The 21,562-nt window shown below is 52.5% G+C and overlaps 1 protein-coding gene across 1 annotated transcript; it reads right to left on the reverse strand.

Annotated features, from left to right (window-relative positions):
* Positions 1 to 1,851: 1,851 nt before the first annotated feature.
* Positions 1,852 to 20,164, reverse strand: NLRC3 (NLR family CARD domain containing 3). The gene is made up of 18 exons (XM_007112674.3): positions 20,100 to 20,164; positions 19,641 to 19,842; positions 17,796 to 19,545; positions 16,681 to 16,767; positions 13,065 to 13,148; positions 12,531 to 12,614; positions 11,067 to 11,150; positions 9,637 to 9,720; positions 8,963 to 9,046; positions 8,264 to 8,347; positions 7,651 to 7,734; positions 6,940 to 7,023; positions 6,361 to 6,444; positions 4,185 to 4,268; positions 3,680 to 3,763; positions 2,953 to 3,036; positions 2,473 to 2,556; positions 1,852 to 2,155 (listed from the first exon to the last, which is right to left on the reverse strand). Exons 2-18 carry the CDS (start codon positions 19,816 to 19,818, stop codon positions 2,065 to 2,067), a joined length of 3,198 nt encoding a protein of 1,065 aa, XP_007112736.1. The 5' UTR covers positions 19,819 to 19,842; positions 20,100 to 20,164; the 3' UTR covers positions 1,852 to 2,064.
* Between the last annotated feature and the right edge of the window lie 1,398 nt (positions 20,165 to 21,562).

Here is a 21,562-nt window from a genome sequence, read left to right on the forward strand (position 1 = left end):
ATATGGGAACATATGTATATGTATAACTGATTCACTTTGTTGTAAAGCAGAAACTAACACACCATTGTAAAGCAATTATACTCCAATAAAGATGTTAGAACAAATTAAATTAAATTAAAAAAAAATAGTCCCCAGCCTTTTGTATTTTTCATGATGTTGACGTTTTTTAAGAAGTCAGGCTAGTTTTTCCTTTTTTTTTCCCCCAGAATGCCCCTCCATTTGGATTTTGTCTGACTGTTCATTCATGATTAGATTCAAGTAGACATTTTTGGCAAGAATAAAATACATCAGTGATGTGTCCTCCTCAGCACATCACATTGGGGGCACATGATGTCCATTTGTTCCATTATCAGTGATGTTAAGTTCAATCACTTTGCTAAGGCAGCATTTGCAAAATGTCTCCTTTTTTTAAAAATATAAATTTATTTATTTTTGGCTGTGTTGGGTCTTCATTGCTGCGTGCAGGCTTTCTCTAGTTATGGCGAGCGGGGGCTACTCTTTGTTGCAGTGCACGGGCTTCTCATTGCAGTGGCTTCTCTTGTGGAGCACAGGCTCTAGGCATGTGGGCTTCAGTAGTTGTGGCACGTGGGCTCAGTAGTTGTGGCTTGCGGGCTCTAGAGCTCAGGCTCAGTAGTTGTGGTGCACAGGCTTAGTTGCCCCGCGGCATGTGGGATCATCCCCGGCCAGGGCTTGAACCTGTGTCCCTTGCATTGGCAGGCAGTTTTTTAACCACTGTGCCACCAGGGAAGTCCCAAAATGTCTCCATTTTTAAGGAACCTTTGTAAATACCCCTGTGTGGGGTGATACTTTGAGACTGTGTGATTTTCTTCCTTAATAGGCTTTCATCCATGGTTTTATCATCCAATGATGATTCTTGCCCAGATACTCATTTTTGAAGAAACATTTGGAACATAGTTCCTATTCAAATTTAAAAGTTATAATTTTCATAAGCATTTTTCTTGGTTATTTAGTTGATGAGAGCTGTGATGTCCATTTGGAATATTTTTCCTTTCAACACAGACAGACGTCTGAGGGAATTTATGCCACATGGAAACTTGGCTTTCTTTCCCTTACAGGGAAGCTGTAGCCACAGTAGTGCTTTGGGAAGCCTAATATATATTATGGCATTGACATTTAAGTATTTTTTTTTTTTTTTTGCGGTACGCGGGCCTCTCACTGCTGTGGCCTCTCCCGCTGCGGAGCACAGGCTCCGGACGCGCAGGCTCAGCGGCCATGGCTCACGGGCCCAGCCGCTCCGCGGCATGTGGGATCCTCCCAGACCGGGGCGCGAACCCGGTTCCCCTGCATCGGCAGGCGGACGCGCAACCACTGCGCCACCAGGGAAGCCCCCTGGCATTGACATTTAATGTGCCATTGATAACCACTATACCAGATTCCAAATGACATATGGCAGACAAAATCAGATTTTGTAATGGATAAAAGATGGCGAAAACCTTGGAGAACTTTTTTTGTCTCTGTCTCCAGAATCCTATAATTAAAGCCTTCATTTCTCTTTAAAATTTTTTCATAATTTTTCCATATGACTCTAAGGATCATACTCCTAAAACCTTTTTCTCGTCTTGAGAAAAGAAAGAGAGGTCCCCTCTGTCACGGATGCTAAATTGATACTCTTCATGGACTTGAAGATGGCAACTCATTTCAGAGTGAGGGGGATGATTTTAGCCAGGTCAGTGGAAAAGGGCAGTAATGATAAGAAAAAGTAGGGGCACATGAAGACCTCAGGATATAAATGGCTCTGACTGGCTTCTTACTTGCTGAGTTCTGAGGCCTGTCCTTGATCCCCTTGGAGGAAGACCCTCCTTTCCTTGTGCTGTAGCACAGTGTTCATCACTCCCCTGCCTGGACTGACCCTGGACCAGGAGAGGTGCTTGTGTCCTCCTTTGGCAGCACCACTCCTGCCTCCTTGCAGGAGACCAGCTCTCCTACAGGTCAACATCATTCCCAGAACACAGGAAGGCACCCTGGAAAGTGGTCTTTTTGTTGGAAAGCTTCCAGCTGAGTCTCTGCCATTCTTCTGCCTGGTCCACCAGGAACTTGTTTTGCTCACATTTCAACAGTGCATGAGGAGGCATTTGTCTTGATAGACTCTGAGATCATCCTGGCACCAGATTCTCCAATGTGATTTCCCTGGAGACTAGAAGAGAAGGATTAGGACAGGGCTTGAGAAATTGACTGAAGGGCTGGAAGCCTGAAGATTCTCATTAGTAAAGCACAGATGGTCACTACATAAAATGCAGAACCAGGTGTGAAACCTTTGTGCTTCCAGGATTCCTCCCGTGGACAAGGCTCAGCATGGCTCCCTCTTATACTGAGTTCCCTTGCAGAGCTGCTAAGGGGCCTGGGAGTCAGCTGGCTCCGAGACTCAGGCGGAAGGCAGTGTCTGCCCTGGGAGCAGTTCTAAGGGTGAGCAAGGATGGCAGGAACGGGCAGATGCTGCCGAGTCCCACTCACTTGATGTGCTGTAGCCCGTGGTTTCCAGACAGTGCGGTGGTAACACATATCGCCCCGTCCATTCCCAAGGAATTCTCTTGGAGACTAGGCAGAGAAAAGATGGAGACACCACAGTGAGCCATTCAGGACAGAAGAACACTCCCCAGGAAGCAGCACTGCACTGTTTTGGGGGGACAAGTCTGAGACTGATTTGTCCACAGGCGCCATAGCAACAGCGAAGTGGCATTTAACCCTGAGACCTGTGTCTGCAGGCTGCCAGGTTGTCTCGTCCAGGTGCCATGGAGGACATAACACCCAAAATGCAGAACTGAACAAACCCATCCACAATATGGACTATAATAATCAGAATAGTGTCTGCTATTTGTACTCGGAAGGAAGCAGCTACAGAGGAAATCAAGAGTGTCTTATGCCACGGGGGAGGTTCCAGAAGAGAAGAAGTCTGCTGCTCTAAGGTGCAGGTAGGTCTATACAACCACTCACTTGAGTCTTCGGAGACTTGAGTTGACCTTCAGAGCATTCGCCAGGGCTTTGGCTCCGGCCACCCCAATGGCATTTCCTCTTAAGCTGTTGGGAAAGTCGGCAACCCTAAGGCACAGTGACAGCTGAGAGGTGAACACGGTACCTCTTCAGGTGAGCATGAGTTACTTAGTAACCACGGGGGGGTGACGGTGCAGTGAGGTTGCTCCTTCCTCACTCCCAGGCACAGAACGGAAATTGGCTCTGGGGAGCAGGACACAGGGAGGGGTGAGGCTGGCCCAACCTGGTGGTTTGTTGGAACTCTTATCCTCTGTTTTCATTCCAAAGAAAGAGCTGGGCCGAGACCGGAGTGGCAACCCTCCATCCAGAGGTGCCCGTGTGCTCGGAGCCACAGAACTGCAGGAGCAGGGATGACCCAGACATCCTGAGAGCCCCACAGAGATTGGGGCCCCAGGTTTGATCTTCTCACAGACCGGGTCAGTGGCCAGTGGCCACCCCAGGCCCGGGGACATGTTCAGCCTGGGCAAGGCCAAGGAGAGGACCAACGAGTGACTCCCAGGAAAAGGGGTGACATGGGGTTGGGGAAGCTGGGGCCTGCCCAATCTACGTGAAGATATTTAAATGATTTGGGAGTTTCCATGTACATTTCCCCCTTCCATATCTATTCAGTTTGAGTCAACAGCTTGGTTTCTTTGGGCAAGAGGCTGTAGCCAGAGACTGGAATACTTACTCAAGAATCTCCAAGGTTCTGTTCACAGCCAGGGCCTCCCCGAGTGCCTGGGCCCCAGGGGCACCAATGGAGGCCACCTGGAGACTGTAAAAGGAGATGCAGTCAACACAGACAGGCAGCCTCTCCGGCCCTCACACCCTCCCGGGCCCAACTGCATCCATACTCGCCCTTCATTTCCAATACCCCTTGACTTAGGGCTGAAAGTGGTGAAATAGCACTGAAAGTTGTTGGCCCTGGTCTGTCCAAAGAACGCTGCATCTCCTGTCTGCACTGATGCTAGACAGAGATCTGGATGCTATGGATATAGGAAGTAGAGATGGTCTCCTGGAGAGTTTGGGGGGTAATACTCCCTGCACCCCTAGTTCTTTCTAGATGTCCGGTGACCCAGTTGCTAATATTAGGAAAATCAAACCCACTTTCCTTGACTAGGAAACGAAAACGACGGTTAATGTGAAAGGATGGTTGAGAGCCAGCTTCCTGGGCTGCTGTGCATATCAGGACTTACTAGAGAGCAGTGAGGGCTGTGTTCGCCTTTAGCGCACTGGCCACTGCAGAAGCGCCTTCGTCCCCGATGGCGTTTTCCTGTAAACTGAACATAGAGCCTGAACTCTGGGTGCACGGAACAGGGTCCAACGCTGTGGCAGGACATGCTGAGCATGGACCTTCTAGATTTAAATCAGACCACACACACCATAGCAGACCATCTTCCCGGGGTCACCCTGGGGATCACTGTGCCTCCTGTGTGGCCACTGCAGCTCCGTGGCCACATAGTGGCATGTGCTCAGGGGTCTGGGGTCTGCATGAGTCTGGACCATCAGAGCCAAACCAGAAAAGGGACACATGGACATACTGTCAATAAGAGCTTTGTGTGTGTGCTTTGCAAAGCCATCTAGAAAATCAAAGCGCTCAATCCTCGGGCCATTCTTTCTGGTCAGTGTTTTACATCTTTTTTTCCCCCGTTTCCTTCCACGTTGGAGGAAAGTGGCAGGCCCTGGAGCAATAAATGATTAAGAGTTTAGTTCAAGTGGACGTTGGTATGTTTGAGGGAGCAGTTTGCAGTGATAATTTTAGCAGACATTTGAGTATGTTGGGTGCCAGCAAGCCCATTCCAGCTTCTTGGAACTCAGGTGGGGAGACCTATGAGATGAGAGTTACCAACTGCAGGGTGCTGGGAGGGCCCTGTGGAGTCTCCTTCCCCAGTGTGGTCACAGAGGCTGCCCAGCAGAAATAGGTCTAAACCAAACCTGCAGGTGAGAGATGGGGGAGGGCCTGGCACATCTAAGAAACCCAAAGAAATTGAGTTGAGTTGCTGGAGTGTGTAATGAGGCTGAGGGGGTGCAAAGGAAGCAGATCTTTAGGGGCCTTGGAAGCCACGCTAAGGGTTGGACTTCACTCTGCAGGCACCAGGCAGCCATTTAAACATCTTATCTAGGATGGGAACAGATTTACGTTTGGGAAAGATCTTTGGCCAGCAGTATGATGGACGGATGTGGAGGCTGCAGCAGTGATGCAGGTGAGTGCTGCTGGTGGCCTGGACAGCGGCCGTGAGGGTAGAGGGTGGGTGGGTGGAACATTGGGAGACGAATTGACAGGATTTGGGGATGGGGTGCAGGTGGGAAGTGAGAAGGCGATGTTTCTAGCTTGCACAGTTGGTTGCTGGATCCCCTCACAAGGTGAAGAACCAAAAAGCAGACTTGTGGGGGAGATAAGTCAGGTCCACCCGGTGGGAAGTGGAGTGGGCAGTGGACACGTGGGTCTGGAGCTCAGGAGAGAGGTCTGAGCTATAGATGTGGGGGCCACCAGGACTTTGAAGGGAATTGGAGCCCTGGGTGAGGAGGAGCTTCTAGAAAGAGACATCATTCAAGGGAAGATGACCCAGGACAGAACCTTGAGGAGTACCATATTCAGAGTCAAACAGAAGGACCAGCCAGACAAGGGATATCTTGGAAGTTGAGGGAGAAGTATTCGGCATGAAAAGCAGATGAGGCTCAAAGGTTAAACACGGAGTGACCGTCTGACCCAGCAGTTCTGCTCCCAGGTGTACACACGAGAGAATTAAAGCATGTGTCCACACGGAAACTTGTGCATGAATGTTCACAGCAGCATTATTAATAATAGCCAAAAAGTGGAAACAACCCAAGTGTCCATCAGTGGGTGAGTGGATAAACATAATGTCTATCCATGCAAATGGAATATTATTTACTCATTAAAAGGAATGAAGTACTAATACATGCTGCAATGCAGATGAACCCTGAAAACATACTAAATGAAAGACGTGAGTCACAGAAGACTTCATTTACATGAAATGTCCAAAACAGGTAAATCCATAGAGACGTAGATTAGGGAACTGGGGGACTTGGTTGGGGGTGGGTGGAATGGGGAGTGACTGCTAATGAGTTTGAAATTTCTTTTGGGGTGATTGAAAGGTCCTAAAATTGATTGCAGTGATATTGCACAGCTCTGTGAATATACTAGAAACCAGTGACGTGTACACCTTAAATGGGTGGATTATATCTCAACAAAGCTGTTTTTTTAAAAATAGCAGATGAGATGGAAACCTGCCCACTGGCCTTAGAGCAGAGGAGGCTGTGTGCTGAGGGTGTGAGCCCTGCACCTGGTGGGCACCGAGGTTGCAGATTTCCCTGCCCCTTCTCCCCCGCCCCTGCACAGGCCCCACTTACTCAAGGCTGGTCAGGCTCGTGTTGAGCTGTAGTGCTTGTCCCAGGGCCTTGGCGGCACAGGCCTGGATAAAGTTCCACTGCAGGCTGGGCAGACACACACACATGACTGCGTGGCCCAGGGCAAAGCCCAGGAGGTCCTAGGGGCTCCAGAAAGAAGGGGCTTCTCCTGGGAGAGTGACCACAGGGAATAGGGTCCCTGAAGAACGAGGTCCTGACCAAGGTGGGCAGAATGCCTGCAGCCCCCCTCAGGCTAGTCCCAAGGGGCCTACGTGCACTCTGGTTAGTGGAGGGTACAGGGACAGGCTCAAATAGACTCCAGCTGGCCCTGCATGAAGCATGTGACAGAAGCACAGCGTGGGCACACACCTCCCACCATTGGCCTCTCTTCGTGGATCGGCCCCAGGGAGCAGAGCAGAGGGCAGGGCAAAGCCTAGAGGCCCTGAGGCCATGTTGCTGGCAGGGGGGTGGGGGTGGGCCCTAAGCCAGACTTGGCCTTCTGCCTCCCCTGGTTTGAGTGTGGTCCTGCAGCTCTTTGAGCAGACAAATGGACAGGGCAGGGAGGGTGCGTCGAAGACTCACTGAAGGGATGTGAGGGTGCGGTTTTCTCTCACTGCCGCTGCGATGGCCTGGGCGCCCTGGTCGTGGAGCAGGTTGGCTGTCAAGCTGGGAGGAGGGGAACAGGGGCAAGTGAGCGGGAGCTGGCAGTGCAGCCCCCGTTCTTGCTCACTGGGGGATCCAGACCTCTGCCGTGTTGTCCCCGACCCCCCACCCCAGGACTGCATCACGTCTCCTGGGATTGCCTGGCTCACGCTCTTGGGGTACTTGAATGTGCCAGGTGCTGTGCCCAGCACGTGTCCTGGACCATTGAACTGCATCCTGGCAACCCCACGGGGGGTGGGGGGCAGGGGGCAGGCTCTGCTCAGTGAGCTTCCATGACAGGTCACCTGCCAGGAGGTGGCGGAGCCGCCCAGGGATTCACTCATTCCTGATCCCTGTGCTGGGAGCCCCTCCCACTTGCTCATATATTGTTGCCAGGGAGTGTGGGTCGGGGGGTCAGGGCAGGGAGAGTGTCGCCACTCACTTCATCCTCCTGTAATTTATGACATAGAGAGGGGGACTTGTGTCAGGGTTGCCACCGGGCAGCAGGTCTCCCAGTCCCCCCACCAACCAGGTCCTTCTTGCACAATGGCGGGGGCGCCGAGGGTCTGCCATCAGCTCCCAGCTCTGGGTGAGTAAGGCCCTGGGTGGCATAAAGAGCCTTAGGAAGCACAACCTGCCCCTGTCACGTACTCCAGGCTCTTCAGGGTGCTGTTGGTGCGGAGAGCGCGAGCCAGATCCTGGGCTCCCTCCGGGCTGATGGAGTTTTCTCGCAGGCTGAGGAAAGAGAAGACCCTGAACTGCTGACTGACAGGGGAGGCCTGCCAGGCGCTCAGGCTGTGAGAGGCTGAGAGCCCCAGGTGGGACCTGGGCCAAGGTGGGAAGAGCCTGCTCTAGGAAGTCCCCCTCCGACGGCTCACCAGCCAGATGTCCCCACATCCCCCCCAGGACTGTCAGCAGTAGGACAGACAGTCCAGGAGGAAGAGGATAAGATGATGGGACCTCAGAGGTGTGAAGGGAGGGGCAGGCCAGCATGCTTGGGGGCCTACAGGCTTGCCCGTAGGAAGGGAGCTGCAGATATGGCCAGCTGAGGGCCAGAGCTGCCCCTGCCTCCCCAGCGAGCAGGGGGAGTGCAGGATGCCAGGCTCCAGAGCCAAGCTGCCCAACCATAGATCTTCCCTGTCACAGGCCCCTGGGGGTGGGGGGTGGGCTTCTCAGCACCAGCCTTTCCTTCCACATCCCAAAGTCCCTTCAGACCCCCTGGCCAAAGGGACGCCCTCAGATGGAGAGGGAGGCAGGGACTTACTTGAGGCTGAGGAGCATCTGGTTGGTGAAGAGGGCTTCCATCAGCGCTGCCACTCCCAGGTCACTGATGGAATTGCTTTGCAGTCTGCAGACAGAAGACAGGGCGCACTTTGGCGTGGCTGTCTCAGGACGCAGAGGGAGTCCAGCCTGGGACTGCAGGCACTGAGTTCAGCAGGAAGTTGGGGGAACCCTGTGCTGCCCCCACGGCCCTTCTCATCCCGTTCCCCGCATTCCGGCTCCTGCTAGGTCAGGGCAGGTGGGTCTAGCACAACCAGTGACAAAGTTTACACGCTGCCTTGATTTGAGTGGCTCCACACGGCTTCTGGCGGGGGGACGTGTCTGCAGCCCCCAGAGAAAGTGGTGCAGCTGAGTGTCCCCATTATGGGGACAGCACTGAGCTCCCCACTCCCCACCAAGGCCCTTGGAGCCAGCCCCCTCTGCAGCCACCTGTGCCAGCTTCTAAAGTACACTCAGTGCTTGTCACTGAAAATTCCAGAACGAGTGCCGACCTTGACTGTCCACTGGGGTGGGCTGGAGGGAGAGACACTAAGATCACAGTATGCCCAGGGTCGGTGGTTGGTTGGGTTCTGACAGTGAAGTAGCCCTGACTGACAGCCCTCCTCCAGGACCCACCCACCTGCTGGATGGGGAACCCAGGTGGGGAGTCACCCTCTGCCCATAGCCACCCCTGGAGACTCACTCCAGGCTCTTCAGGCCCTGGTTCACCTTCAGGGCCTCCGCCAGGGCCTTGGCACCTCCATCGCCAATGCTGTTACTGGAGAACCTGCAAGAGACGGGACATGGGTGGAGCAGCCTGGTAGGGTGAAGCTGGGGGATCAGAGTCCAGGAAGCCCTCCAGGGAAGGGCTGTCTCTGTTGTCTCAAGGGTGCCCAGGGCACAGTTTCTTCTTCCTGAGACTGGTTGGTGGGTAGCCTCCGTAAGAGATCAAGGTAGCAAAGTCTTTCTTAACTCCTTGACAGGGTTGGCAGGGCCAACTCTTTAGTGAGGGGTATTTGTGATACTTTATGTGAAGGTGGCTGGGATGGTGTTTTCTTCTACCAGCTGGGAAGGCAGTAAATGTGAGTCTGAGACAGTTGGGGCTCACTCATTCCTGGGAATCTGGATCTCCATTCTCCTGGTCCAGGGCTTTGGAGTCCAAAGCCAGCTATCTTGTGCCCACACATTCATTCACCATCCACTCACCCACTCACTCACTCATCCATTCATCCATCCATGCACTCACCCACCCACTCATCTGCCCACTCATCCATCCATCCACCCATCCATCCAACCCCTTGTTCACAAATATTTGTGATGGGCTGGGCATTGTGGCAGGCATGGAGGATACCAGTTTGGCCCTTCTGCATTTCTCACATGAGCTCCTTCAGGCTCCTGTTCTGCTTCAGGGCCTCTGCCATCTGCTGGGTTCCCACTGGCCCAATGCTGTTATTCTGCAGGCTGTAGGAGAGGGGTCCTTCATCAAAGCTGGTCACAGCCATTCCCAGGCCAAGGACAGTCTGGTTCAAGGTGAGAGGTCAGAGACTACTCAAGCGCCATCTCTGTTTATCACAGCGTGGGGGGAGGGGTCTCCAGGAAAGGTCTGTGGATTGTTGCCAAAGTGTTGCTAATAGACTGATGTGAAGAGTTAAGAGGCAAGAACCGTTGGGCCTTCCCTTCAGGGGCCAGAAAGCAGTGACCAGCGGACACTGTTAATATCCAGCAACCTCCAAACTGGAGATTTCCATGTAGAAGTCCCACTGGCCCCTCACCTTACCAGGCTTCTCAACCCTCAGCAGTCTGCCTCCATCCAGACAAGCCAGCAGCCTGCCCTGCAACCCTGCAGTCCTCCCAAGGGCAGACCCTCGCTTAGGTGCCTCGTCTTCAAACGCTTCTTCCTCTTATACTAAATGTGGAGGAGGGAGATGTTACAGGAGAACCCCTGTGTTCATCCTAGGAGGACAGGCAGGGCAGGACCTCTTCTGTGTGAGGCTAAATACACTCTAAACAAAATGGAATTTTCCCTGGTTACAAAGGGAAAAAAAACCCTCCCTTCCCCTCCCTTAGAGTATTTCCTTGAGAAAATTTGGGATTGTAAATCCTTTCCCTGTCCCTTTGATAGTATGTAAATCTTTTTAAGAGCTAGAAGTAAACCTCTTGGCAAGTTTATAGCCTAGGAATATCTTTTGTAAGGGCCTTGGAGCCATCCCTTTGAACTGTGCACATCAAGTAAGAGAGCACCTGCTCCAAGCTATAAGTACCTGCTGGTCATAAACATGTGAGAAGTTTTCATTTTCCTTGGGATAAAGGCAGGTAGCAAACACAGATGGCTACCCCCAAATAACAGGCAAATTTAGTATAAGGTAAGCGTGACAAATGGTTCTGTCCAGTCCTCTTATTTGAGGGCAAGTTGTGGTTTTTCTTGAGAACACTTATGGAATGGGTTATATCTGCTCGACTGTAGGAAAGGGTGAGATTCTTTTCTGTCTTTGCCATCTCATTGGTGGATTGCCTTTGATGCTCATTGCAGTCTAGCTGAATGCTTATTCCAGTAATTAAGCTGTTTTGTACTTTTCTACATTTGTGGAGAGGATTTTCTGGGTTGGCAGGAGGCTTTATTTTTAATTATTTCCCCCACACCTGTTCTCTGGAAAAGCAGTGGACATCAGGTTTTCTAGGGGCCATCCAGATGGATCAGAAAGCCTCAGGGCTTTGTCCCATCCATCCCTCCACGCAGAAAACAGACAGGCCCTTGGAGGAGAAGAGAGAAGAGAAAACGTTCTTTGCCAGCCAGCATGCCCACTCACTGCAGCACAGAGAGGGTCCGGTTGGCAGCCAAGGCCTCAGCCATGAACCTGGCACCGTCATCCCTGATCCTGTTGCTCTGGAGGCTGTGGAAGCAAAGAGGTGCATCACTGATGGAGCATAAGAGGGTGCCTGGCATGCCCTCACCCCCACTACCCAGGAAGTGGGAAAACAACTGGCCCTTCCCACTGCTGCTTTGGCCTTAGGTTTTCCTCTGGGTCTCTAAGCACTTGCCTGCTGACTGGGGACAAGGTTGCCCATGGTATCTGGATCACAATGACAAGGTCATCGATAGTCCCAATTACAGCTAAAAGCCACAGCACCCAGGTGTTGGTGAGGATGTGGAGAAATTGGAACCCTCATCCGCTGCTTGTGGGAATGTCAAATGGTATGGCCTTTGAGGAAAGCAGTCTGACAGTTACTCAAAAGGTTAAACATAGGGTTACCATGTGACACAGCAAATTCCACTCCTATGTATATCTACCCAAAAGGATTGAAAAAAAGTCCTCAAATACTTGTACAGAGATGTGTACAGCACAATAGCCACTAGGTGGAAACAACCCAAGTGTCCATCAGCTGATGAATGGATAAACAAATTGTGGTCTGTCCATGTAATGGAATATTATTCAGCCATGAAATGGAATGAAATACTGACACATGCTACAACGTGGATGAACCTTGAAAACATTATACTAAGTGAAAGAAGATAGACACAAAATGTCTTATTGTTTGATTCCATTTATATGAAATATCCAGAATAGGTAAACATACAGACAGAAAGCAGATTGGTGGTTGCCAGGGGCTGAGGGGAGGGGAGAATGGGAAGTGATTGCTAATGGGTATAGTGTCTCCTTTTAGAATGATGCAAATATTTTGGAACTAGATAGAGGTGTTGGTTGCACAACTGTGAATGTACCAAATGCCATTGAATTGTACACTTTAAAATGGTGAATTTTATGTGAATTTCACCTCAATAAAAATAAATACTAAATGAACAAAACAAAACAAAATGACAGGACACACTCCGCTAAGGATGGATACAACCACTGGCCCCTAAAAGGAGCCCAGCAAACCACACCACACCATAGGAACCATCTGGAAGATGGGATTTCAGTGTCTTGGAAAACACCGCAGGGGATCTTTCTGATGCCATGGCCTTGGGGATTTCCTACTCAATGGAGGACAAGAGCTTTTCCTCATAGATTATTTTGTCCTTCAGACCTCCATATACCTCCACCCCTCTTCTCTATCCCCTGTTCAGGCCATAAACACAGGCACAATGACCAGGGAAGAGCTGAACTTAGAAACTTGCTTAGGATACAAGATCCCCTGGCATCCACTGGGTGGGAGCCAGTATCTCATGGTCTCCATTTTGAATTACCTCCCACTCCATGGGTGGCACCTGATGAGAGGGTTCTCTGGGTCACCTCCTGGGGGCAGAGAGACAGAGAGCGGGTGACACGTACCTCAGAGAGGCCAGAGTGCGGTTGATCTTCAGAGCATCTGCCAGTGCCTTGGCCCCTTGAGGTCCAATGGAGTTACTACGGAGGCTGGCAGAGGAAGAGAGAGGAAGAACCATTCTCTTTTAGCCAATTCCCAGGGAGGGAAGGAGGAACAGAAGTTACATGGACCTTTAAATCCATGCTCCTCGAAAAGAATGCATCAGGGTTTGGGATTTCACGTTCGGTAGAACTGGGGCAGAGATCCTTATTTAGGCGATCGAGGAAGGAGTTCCCCAAGATGTCCCCATGTGATGGGGAGAAGAAAGCAGGATCTGATGGACTAGTGGGCTTGGGCCAAGTGTGAAGAGGAGATGGTAACACCAGGTTCAAGGCCAAAATTCTGGCCCTTCACTGGGTGAGTCCCAGCAGCTGAGCAGGAGTCAAGACTTTGCTTGCTCAGCTGTCCTTCCAACCCATCCTGGGAAGAGTGTGGTCTAGGGGGCTTCACAAGATGGCTCACACTCTCTCCCTATCCCAGGGGTGAAGGGTCCTACTTACTCCAGAGTGGTCAGACTTCTGTTGACGAGGAGGGATCTGGCCAGAGCTTTTGCCCCTTTGTTACTGATCTGGTTCTCAGCCAAGCTGCCCAGAGAGAGGGAGAGGAGTGGTTAATGTAAGTCTGTAAATCTTGCCACCTATCCCGCAACACGAGGCCTGGGTCCAAACTCGTCAGCCACTGTAGCATCATCAGGGCCTGGACTCAGGTGGAGATCAGGTAAGCCAGGCCCAGGAAAGCCTCTGAGATGGGCAAGGTAGGGCCAGAGTGGGCGGACGGACCCTCACACCAGCAGAGGGTCCCAGGGGAAAGTATGACCAGAATCCAGCACAACAGCTTCTACCCCAAAAGCACAGCAGAGGATACGGGCAATTACTGAAAACTACCATGGGATTCCCAGCCAGGGGTGTGCTGGAAAACCAGCTGTCAGGAAAAAACAAAATACAAAAATCATGATTTGTTGGGTTGGCTAATTTCCATGGTGTAAATACTCCCATCGTGGCCAATTTCAAGCACTCTCAGCTTGTAAAAATTCCGAAAATGTAACAATTAGCTCTCATGAACTGGTGGCTGAAGTCGGTTCCAGCACACCCCCTGACCCCAGCCCTTTCTCTAATCCAAGAAAGGAAAATGATAGAGTTATTATAAAATTAACTTTGAAGTAACAAAATGTACATCTGTATCTGCCTTGAAAGGGCATTCCAGGGAATTCCCCGGTGGTCCAGTGGTTGAGACTGTGCTTTCATTGCCGAGGGCGTGGTTTTGATCCCTGGTCAAGGAACTAAGACCCCACAAGACACGTGGTGTGGCCAAAAAAAAAAAAAAAAGCATTCCAGGAACACGCTGGGGATTCACTTAATGTTGCTTCATACACCCAGTTTCAGAAATGATATCTGTTGAGGTTCTTTACAGTTTCTTAGGCATTTTAAAATGTGAGCCAGCCCCATGGGATACAATTGGAATCCCCAGTGCTTTTCAAGCTATGTTTCAACGGACCCTAAGTTTCTTCAGAAAAGCTTCAGGAGGCTGAGGGGAAACCAAGTGCCTCGGCTTTGCCTCCCACTTCTTTCAATCCCAGCAGCCCCCCTTTGGTCTGCCTGTCTAATTGGGGTTCTGCCTCATATGCCACTTTTTTAAAAATTAATTATTTTATATTTGGCGGCGTTGGGTCTTTGTTGGTGCGCGTGGGCTTTCTCTAGTTGAAGCGAGCAGGGGCTACTCTTTGTTGCAGTGCACGGGCTTCTCATTGTAGTGGCTTCTCGTTGTGGAGCACGGGCTCTAGGCATGCAGGCTTCAGTAGTTGTGGCACGTGGGCTCAGTAGTTGTGACTTGCGGGCTCTAGAGCGCAGGCCCAGTAGTTGTGGTGCCCGGGCTTAGCTGCCCCGCGGCATGTGGGATCTTCCCAGACCAGGGCTTGAACCCGTGTCCCCTGCATTAGCAGGCGGATTCTTAACCACTGTGCTACCAGGGAAGTCCCTCATATAACACTTTTAAAAAGCGTTCTATCGGGCTTCCCTGGTGGCGCAGTGGTTGAGAGTCCGCCTGCCGATGCAGGGGACGCGGGTTCGTGCCCTGGTCCGGGAAGATCCCACATGCCGCGGAGCAGCTGGGGCCCGTGAGTCATGGCCGCTGAGCCTGCGCGTCCGGAGCCTGTGTTCCGCAATGGGAGAGGCCACAACAGTGAGAGGCCCGTGTACCGCAAAAAAAAAAAAAAAAAAACAAACACAAAAACAAAAACAAAACCGCGTTCTATCGCTTAAAAAAAGTTTGAAGACTGTTCATCCAGACCACCACCCTCTATACAAAACTGTTCTCAGCTTCTAGAGAGCCTCTGTCCCCATCCCCTACCCCCAGGACTTTTGTAACATTTTATAAACAATATTTCATGAAGGATGCCTTGGATGTTTCAAACAGGGCTGTGGCACTGAGGACCAGCTATAGAGAGGTGAAGGAGAGAGTGTGGCCAGAGAAGGAGATTTTGGCTTTGTTCAGAAAAATCTCTGAGTACTATCTAGATTCCTTTAAGCAAAACACTGAAAGTTGGCTATTTTGCTGAAGGTTCTCATGAAGGAAACTATATTCATAATGAGAAATTGTCATTATTTTGTTTCTTTCAAAGAGATTGCATTTAAATTTCTGGCTCTTACACGGTGCTTCCTCTGTGGCTGTCCTGTCCTGAGCACTTTCCGTGAATTAACTCATGTAGCCTCGTGGCAACCCTAAGAGGCAGTGTGAGGTAAAGGATTAACCTTGGCCCCTGCTCCTGAGAGGTGACCTCTAAGCCCTTGGAATGTCCTGCCTGGTAGGAATGTCTCTGTTTACCTGGGGGCCTTGGGCCTTGATGGATAGTCTATCTCACAATGGGATTTATGGTCATGCAGTGTCAGCTTGACCTCTGGAGGGGCTGGAGACTAAGGTCAGCATGCGGTGGGCAGGTGTGTCTTCACGACCAACCCCCAGTAATAACCCTGGACACCAAGGCTTGGGTGAGCTTCCCTGGTTGGAATGCTCCGTGTGTGTTGTCACACATGGTCTCTGGGAGTAGGAAGCGCTCTCTGTTCAACTCTTCTGGGAGAGGGCGGCTGGAAGCTTGGCCTGGTCTCTGGGACCCTGCCCCAAGGGCCGTTCCGTTTGCAGATTTTAATGTGTATCCTTTCAGTGTGATGAGCTGTAACTGTGGGTATAGTGGCTTTTCTGAGTTCTGTGAGTTCACTGACCCTGAAAGTGGTCATGGGGACCCCTGAACCCATACCATTTACCCTTCTTAGGCACAGAGGTGTCTGTCCAAGGTCACATGGAGCTCACCACTACTCTAACCACTATCCTCAAAGACTTACTTTTGCTCCAGACTCATTCTATATTCTTGTCCCCTCAGATAAAGATTATTTCAAAAGCTCGAGGCTTGTGTGAGGATGAAAAATTACTCTCTGGGTCAGGTTCTCTAAACTCACCTCCCTAGTTCTCCTAAAGCCACCCTCAAGTCATCACATCGATTCAACTACAAATCAGGGTGTTAACTCACACTTGGATGTTATTGGGTTGGCCAAAAAGTTTGTTCAGGTTTTTCATAAGATGATGTAGAAAAACTCAAACGAACTTTTTGGCCAACCCGATGTAGGAGTGATTTCATTAGCACATAGATCAGTTCTGCAATCAGCATATAAACTCTCATCTAATTATATCATTAAAGATGCAATGTTTAAATTTAAAATTGTTTTAATTAATATTAATTTTTTTTAATTTAAAAATTTGTGTGTTATTTAAAGATGCAATCCTGTGCTCAAAATACCATTTGAGGGCAAACTTTGTGAGGCATTTAGAGTAAATCAGGCTTGGCGGTATGTCTGCACAGACAGCATCTGGAGAAATGGTTCTGTATCCACGATAGCATCTGACCCGTACCGTATCCTTTCCCTCTTCTTACAGATGAGGTACCTGAGCCTCTGGAACTTTCTGGAATGAGCAGAAACAAGCAGCCTGCATCCTGAGCCACATGCCTCAAAGACACCTCACTTTGAAAGCACCCCTGGCCATTTGAGCAGAGAGGAGGATGTGAAAAGAGCCCCGGACACTGAGACAGGTGGGCAGCCTGGGCAGGGTCTCCTGGGTCGGCGTTACCTGATCCTCTGAATGCGACAGTCCTTCCCGCTCAGCACACTGCCCAGCAGTTCCATCATGGGGTCCTGGAACTGGTTGGTGTCCAGCCTGGTCAGGAGGAACAGCAATAATGAACAGTCCCACCGCCCATGGGCAGGTGGGATGAGGCCCCTGGCAGAGGGCTGGCATCAAGGCAGCAGAGGGGGCGCTACACAGACACCCAGGCTGAGATCCTTTCCCTCCCCCTCCTCTCCATCCCAGTGCAGCCCCCACTGTGAGGCTCAGAGATCCATGCCAGCACACCCACATGCTCAGAGTTTTCCTACAAGGGTGACTTGGGAGGCTCAGTGGTGTAAACCCTGGGCTTCCTACCCACAGGGATGTCTTCCCAGCAGCCCCGCAGTCTGTATGCGTGTGCAGCACACCAGTTGCTAGCTCTCCTCCTTCTGAGGATGTAGAAGCTAGTCTGAGGTCCTAAATGACCCTTGTCCTAAGCCTTCCCCTCCCCCCACCAAGATCCAGAGAGTGGACAGAGGGTGATGGACTGAGAGTAGAGTGAATGGGTGTGGCCTGTCAGCATTGGGATGGTTTACAGGGTGTGGTAGGTTGAATTGTGTCCCCCTATAGGATATGTTGGTGTCATAACCCCCCCAGTGCCTCAAGAATGTGACCTTATTTGGAAATAGGGTCATTGCAGGGTAATGAGTTAAGATGAGGTGGAGTGGGGTGGCCTGTAACCCAGTGTGACTGGTGTCCTCACAAGAGAGGAGAGCTCTACATGAAGACAGACAATGAGAAGGTGGCCGTGTGACCTCGGAGGGTAGAGACTGTGGTGATGCATCGACAAGCCAAGTATTGCCAGCAAACACTGAAGGCTGGAGAGGCCAGGGATGACCCAGGGATCCTCCCCTACAGGTTTCAGAGGGAGCACATCCCTGCTGACACCTTGATCTTAGACTCTAGCCTCCAGAACTGAGAGAGAATAACATGTCATTTTAAGCCACCCAGGCTGTGGTCCTTTGTTACAGCAGCCCTAGGACATGGACACAGAGGGGTGTGGTGGAGGGGAGGAGCCCTCCAGGTTCCCACTCTCTCCTTTGCCCACACGCCCCACACAGCCCCACCCTGGCGCCCACCTCAGACTCTGGCAGTAGAGCAGCTGGGGCAGCAGGCTCTGGAGGACCCCCTGGCTGAGGTACAGGGACAGGTTGGCCTCCTGGGTGCAGACATCGGACACCTGCAGGAGGTAGGCCAGGGCAGCGCGGTGTGGGGGGCTGGTCAGCCCAGCCAGGCCCCCGCTTGCCATGGCCTCCTCCACGCTGTGGGCCAGCTCCGTGCGCTGCATCTCGCGCAGGCAGTGCAGGACATTGATGGCCCGGGCGCAGACCACCATGTTGGGGCGCAGGCAGCCCTTCAGGAGCTCGGCCACCTGGGCCCGGTAGCCCTGGTGCTCGCCCTGGGTCAGCAGGGAGCCGGCCAGCAGCGCATTGACCCTCGGAGACAAGAGGCCTGAGAGGAAGCGCAGGAAGACGTCGAGCCGCCCATCCTCGGCCTGCATGGCCCTCTGGGCCGCACTCCTGAAGTGCGTGAGGAAGCCAAGCCGGGGCCAGGACATGCCACCCTCGGTGAAGAGGTCGAAGATGGCCCTCTTGGATGTGCTGTAGTAGTAGGCAGCTGCCAGAAACTCCTGCAGGGACAGGTGGGTGAAGTAGTAGGCTGCCGAGGAGGCCAGGGTCTCCTCCCGCTGCAGGAAGCAGCTGCACAGGGCGGTCTGCAGCAGAGCAAGGTCCACACCGAACACTTTGAGGTCTGGCTCGTAGAACACGTACTTCTTCCTGACCAGCCCATGGAAGGCCAGCCGGCCCAGTGTCCCCACCATCTTGCGGCAGCCGTGGGCCAGTTGCTCAATGCAGGGGCTCGCCTTGCCCTTCTCCTGCCCCTCCCTGCTGAGGGCCATTCTGAAGTACCATGAGTAGAGTTCACACAGGGTCCTCGGAGGCCACAGCTCTGCGTCCTGGGGCCCTGGCCTGTTGCGGTGCAGGTGGCCCAGCACCGACCCCACCAGCCGGCAGAAGGCTGGGACGGTGCACATCAGATACAGGGGCCTGTCAGCCTGCATCTGGCTCAAGACCCAGCCCGAGAGGACCTGGTCGTCAGGGAACATCTGCCCCAGACACATCTTGATCTCCTCCTCGTTGAAGCCCCGGATCTGGGTCATCCGGTCCACCAGGCCCCCTGGGATCTGGCCAGCCGCGCTGGGGCGGGAGGTGACCCAGACAGAAACACCTGGGAAGAGGTTGCCCCGGATGATGTTGGTGATCAGATGGTCCACTTGGATCTCCTTCTTGGGGTCTCTGCAGGCCATGGTGTTGGAGAAGTCCAGGGGCGTCTTACACTCATCCAGGCCATCCAGGATGAGGAGGACTTTGGTTAGGGGTGCTGACACCAGGCCAGTCTCCCCCGCGTGTGGGAAGACAGAGCGGACGAGTCTGTCTGCAGACAGCTTCTCATGGGTGTTGAGATCCCGGAAGGTCAAAGGCAGCACCAGCGAGAAGTCCTTGCCCACCTGCCCCCGGGCCCAGAGGTGGACAAAGTTCCTCACCAGGGTGGTCTTGCCCACGCCAGCCACCCCAATGGTGATGCAGATGCGGGGCGGGATGGACACCCGCGACAGAGGCAGGAAGAGCCTGTCCAGGGCGATGGTCCTGTCGCAGCACCAGCCCCCACGCGTGGCCTCCACCTGCGTGAAGTCGTGTTCCCTCAGCTGCAGGTCCATCAGGCCCTCCACCAGCAGGAGGCTGGTCAACCTGGGGGAGGGGCTGCCCAGCTCAGGGCTGCCTCCCATCCTGTTCAGAAGGGCCTCTCGGTGCCTCTGTATCCTCAAGTCTGCTGGACAGAAGCCAGAGGGGAGGGATGGGGGAGGGTGGGGGAGGGGAAGAAGGAGGGGAAGAGGGCCCAGGGATCCCTGTCTATCTGCTTACCATTGCCATGGGGCCTCAGCGGGGACTCTGGCATCCTGTCAGGGGGCTGCGGGGCCTGGGAGCCCTGACTGCCCTTCCCAGCCAGCAGGTCCACTAGGGCTTTCACCTGCTCGGCTGGGGAGCCAGCACCGTGGCCCTGGCCAGCCTCCCTGCCCGTGTGCACCTCCTGCTTCCTCATGGAGTCTGGGATTGCTGCCAGGAGCTGTGGAGAGAGGGCCTGAATCTGCTTTCTTCTGTCCCTCCATCAGTGGCCTGGGGACAGGTTAAGCAAGCCTCAAGGGATGGGAAGGATGGGGACCCACCCTTTCTCCTGCCCTGAACTACGGGTGGCTCTTGATCTGGCCTCTGGGACAGGGTTGGAAGGGCTGTTTGTTCCTGGATGATGACAGTAGTCCCTGCTGCCAGGAGCATTGCTCAGGTGCAGGGGCCCCGGGCTCGAATCTGAGCTCTGTCACTTACTGGCTCTGTGACACTGGACAGGCCACCTGAGTGCTCTGTGCCGTGGTGTCCTCATTTGTAACCTGGAAATGGGGATGAGATTGTGAACAGTTCCACTCACGAGAGGGGAAGGATGAAAGAGACCAATCTGGAAAGGCTGTGTGTGGTATGATTCCAATCCTATGGCCTTCTGGAAAAGGCAAAGCTATGGAGACAGTAAAAGGATCAGTGTTCAGCAGGGGTTTGGGGCGAGGAGGGAGGATGAATTGGCAGAGCACAGAGGATTTTTAGGGCACTGAAACTACTCTGTATGATACTGCAGTGATTCATGTCATTGTACATTTGTCCAAACCCATAGAATGTGTGGCACCACGAGTGACACAATGTCAGCTCTGGACTCTGGGTGATAGTGACGTGTCAGTGTAGGTCAACCAATTGTAACCAATGCGCCCCTCTGGTCGGGGAAGGGTGTGTGTAGGTATGCTGGGGGTAGAGGGAAATCTCTATATTTCCCATTTGATTTTTTGTGAACCTAAAACTGCTCTAAAAACTAATGTCTATTAACTTAAGAAGAAAAAAAAGAAAGAAAGGAGGAGCCAAAAGGGAAGAGAGAGCTGGTTCAGCTACTCAGCTACTTTTCTTTTGTGTTCCTGGGGCCTCTGGGAAGCGCAGGGGCTCCTGACCTGCAGGCAGCACTGTTTTCTGCTGGGAACAGTGATGCCGAGGCGCTGAGAGGCAGAGCCCCACCTGCTCACGTTCCTTTCCCTCCCTGGGGACTGGAGTGGATCCTGTTGCCAAGGCTGGCTGCCCCCCTGTGTCCCTCCGTCAGCTAAGGTGGACACTTGAGGACCCTGAGCCCGCCCCCAGCCGCTCCTCACCTGCAGCAGGCAGGATGTCCAGTCCTCGGCAGCCCCTCCAGCAGGGCCCCAGGAACTCAGGGGGCGGGGGTCGGCCATCCTTTGTCCACGGGTCTAGGAGAAAACAGGGCGTGGGGCTGGGCAGAGGTCACGCCTGCTGCTTCAGATGGCAGCAGCTCATTGAAACAGGTCGACCTGCACCCTCCAGCCCTAAAGCTCTCTGGGTCCCAATGTGATTCATTTACGAGGGGGCCACTGGCTACAGCCCCCAGGATCCAACGCACTCGCTGACCTTGGATTTGAATTGGGCTTCCCAGGCATTTTAACTTGAGATGAACCTTTCTACCTGGAAAATGCTAAAAGAAGCTTGGCAGTAAGTAAAATAGCATTTTCTAACCATTCAGTTCACGGTGATATTGAAGAGTTAGTGCAATGAATTTGAGGTAGGTGGTGCCCAACTGAGCTGACTAAACTATTCTGGGAACTTCAGAAATAGGCCAGGGTGAGGCCATGCTTCTTACACTTTTTCAGGACCCTTCTGGCTGTTTTCTTTTTCTTTTTTTTTTTTTTCTTTTTTTTTTTTTTTTGCAGTACGCGGGCCTCTCCCTGTCGTGGCCTCTCCCGGTG

Source organism: Physeter macrocephalus, chromosome 14, assembly GCF_002837175.3.
Source record: "Physeter macrocephalus isolate SW-GA chromosome 14, ASM283717v5, whole genome shotgun sequence".
NCBI classification, from domain to species: Eukaryota; Metazoa; Chordata; class Mammalia; order Artiodactyla; family Physeteridae; genus Physeter; species Physeter macrocephalus.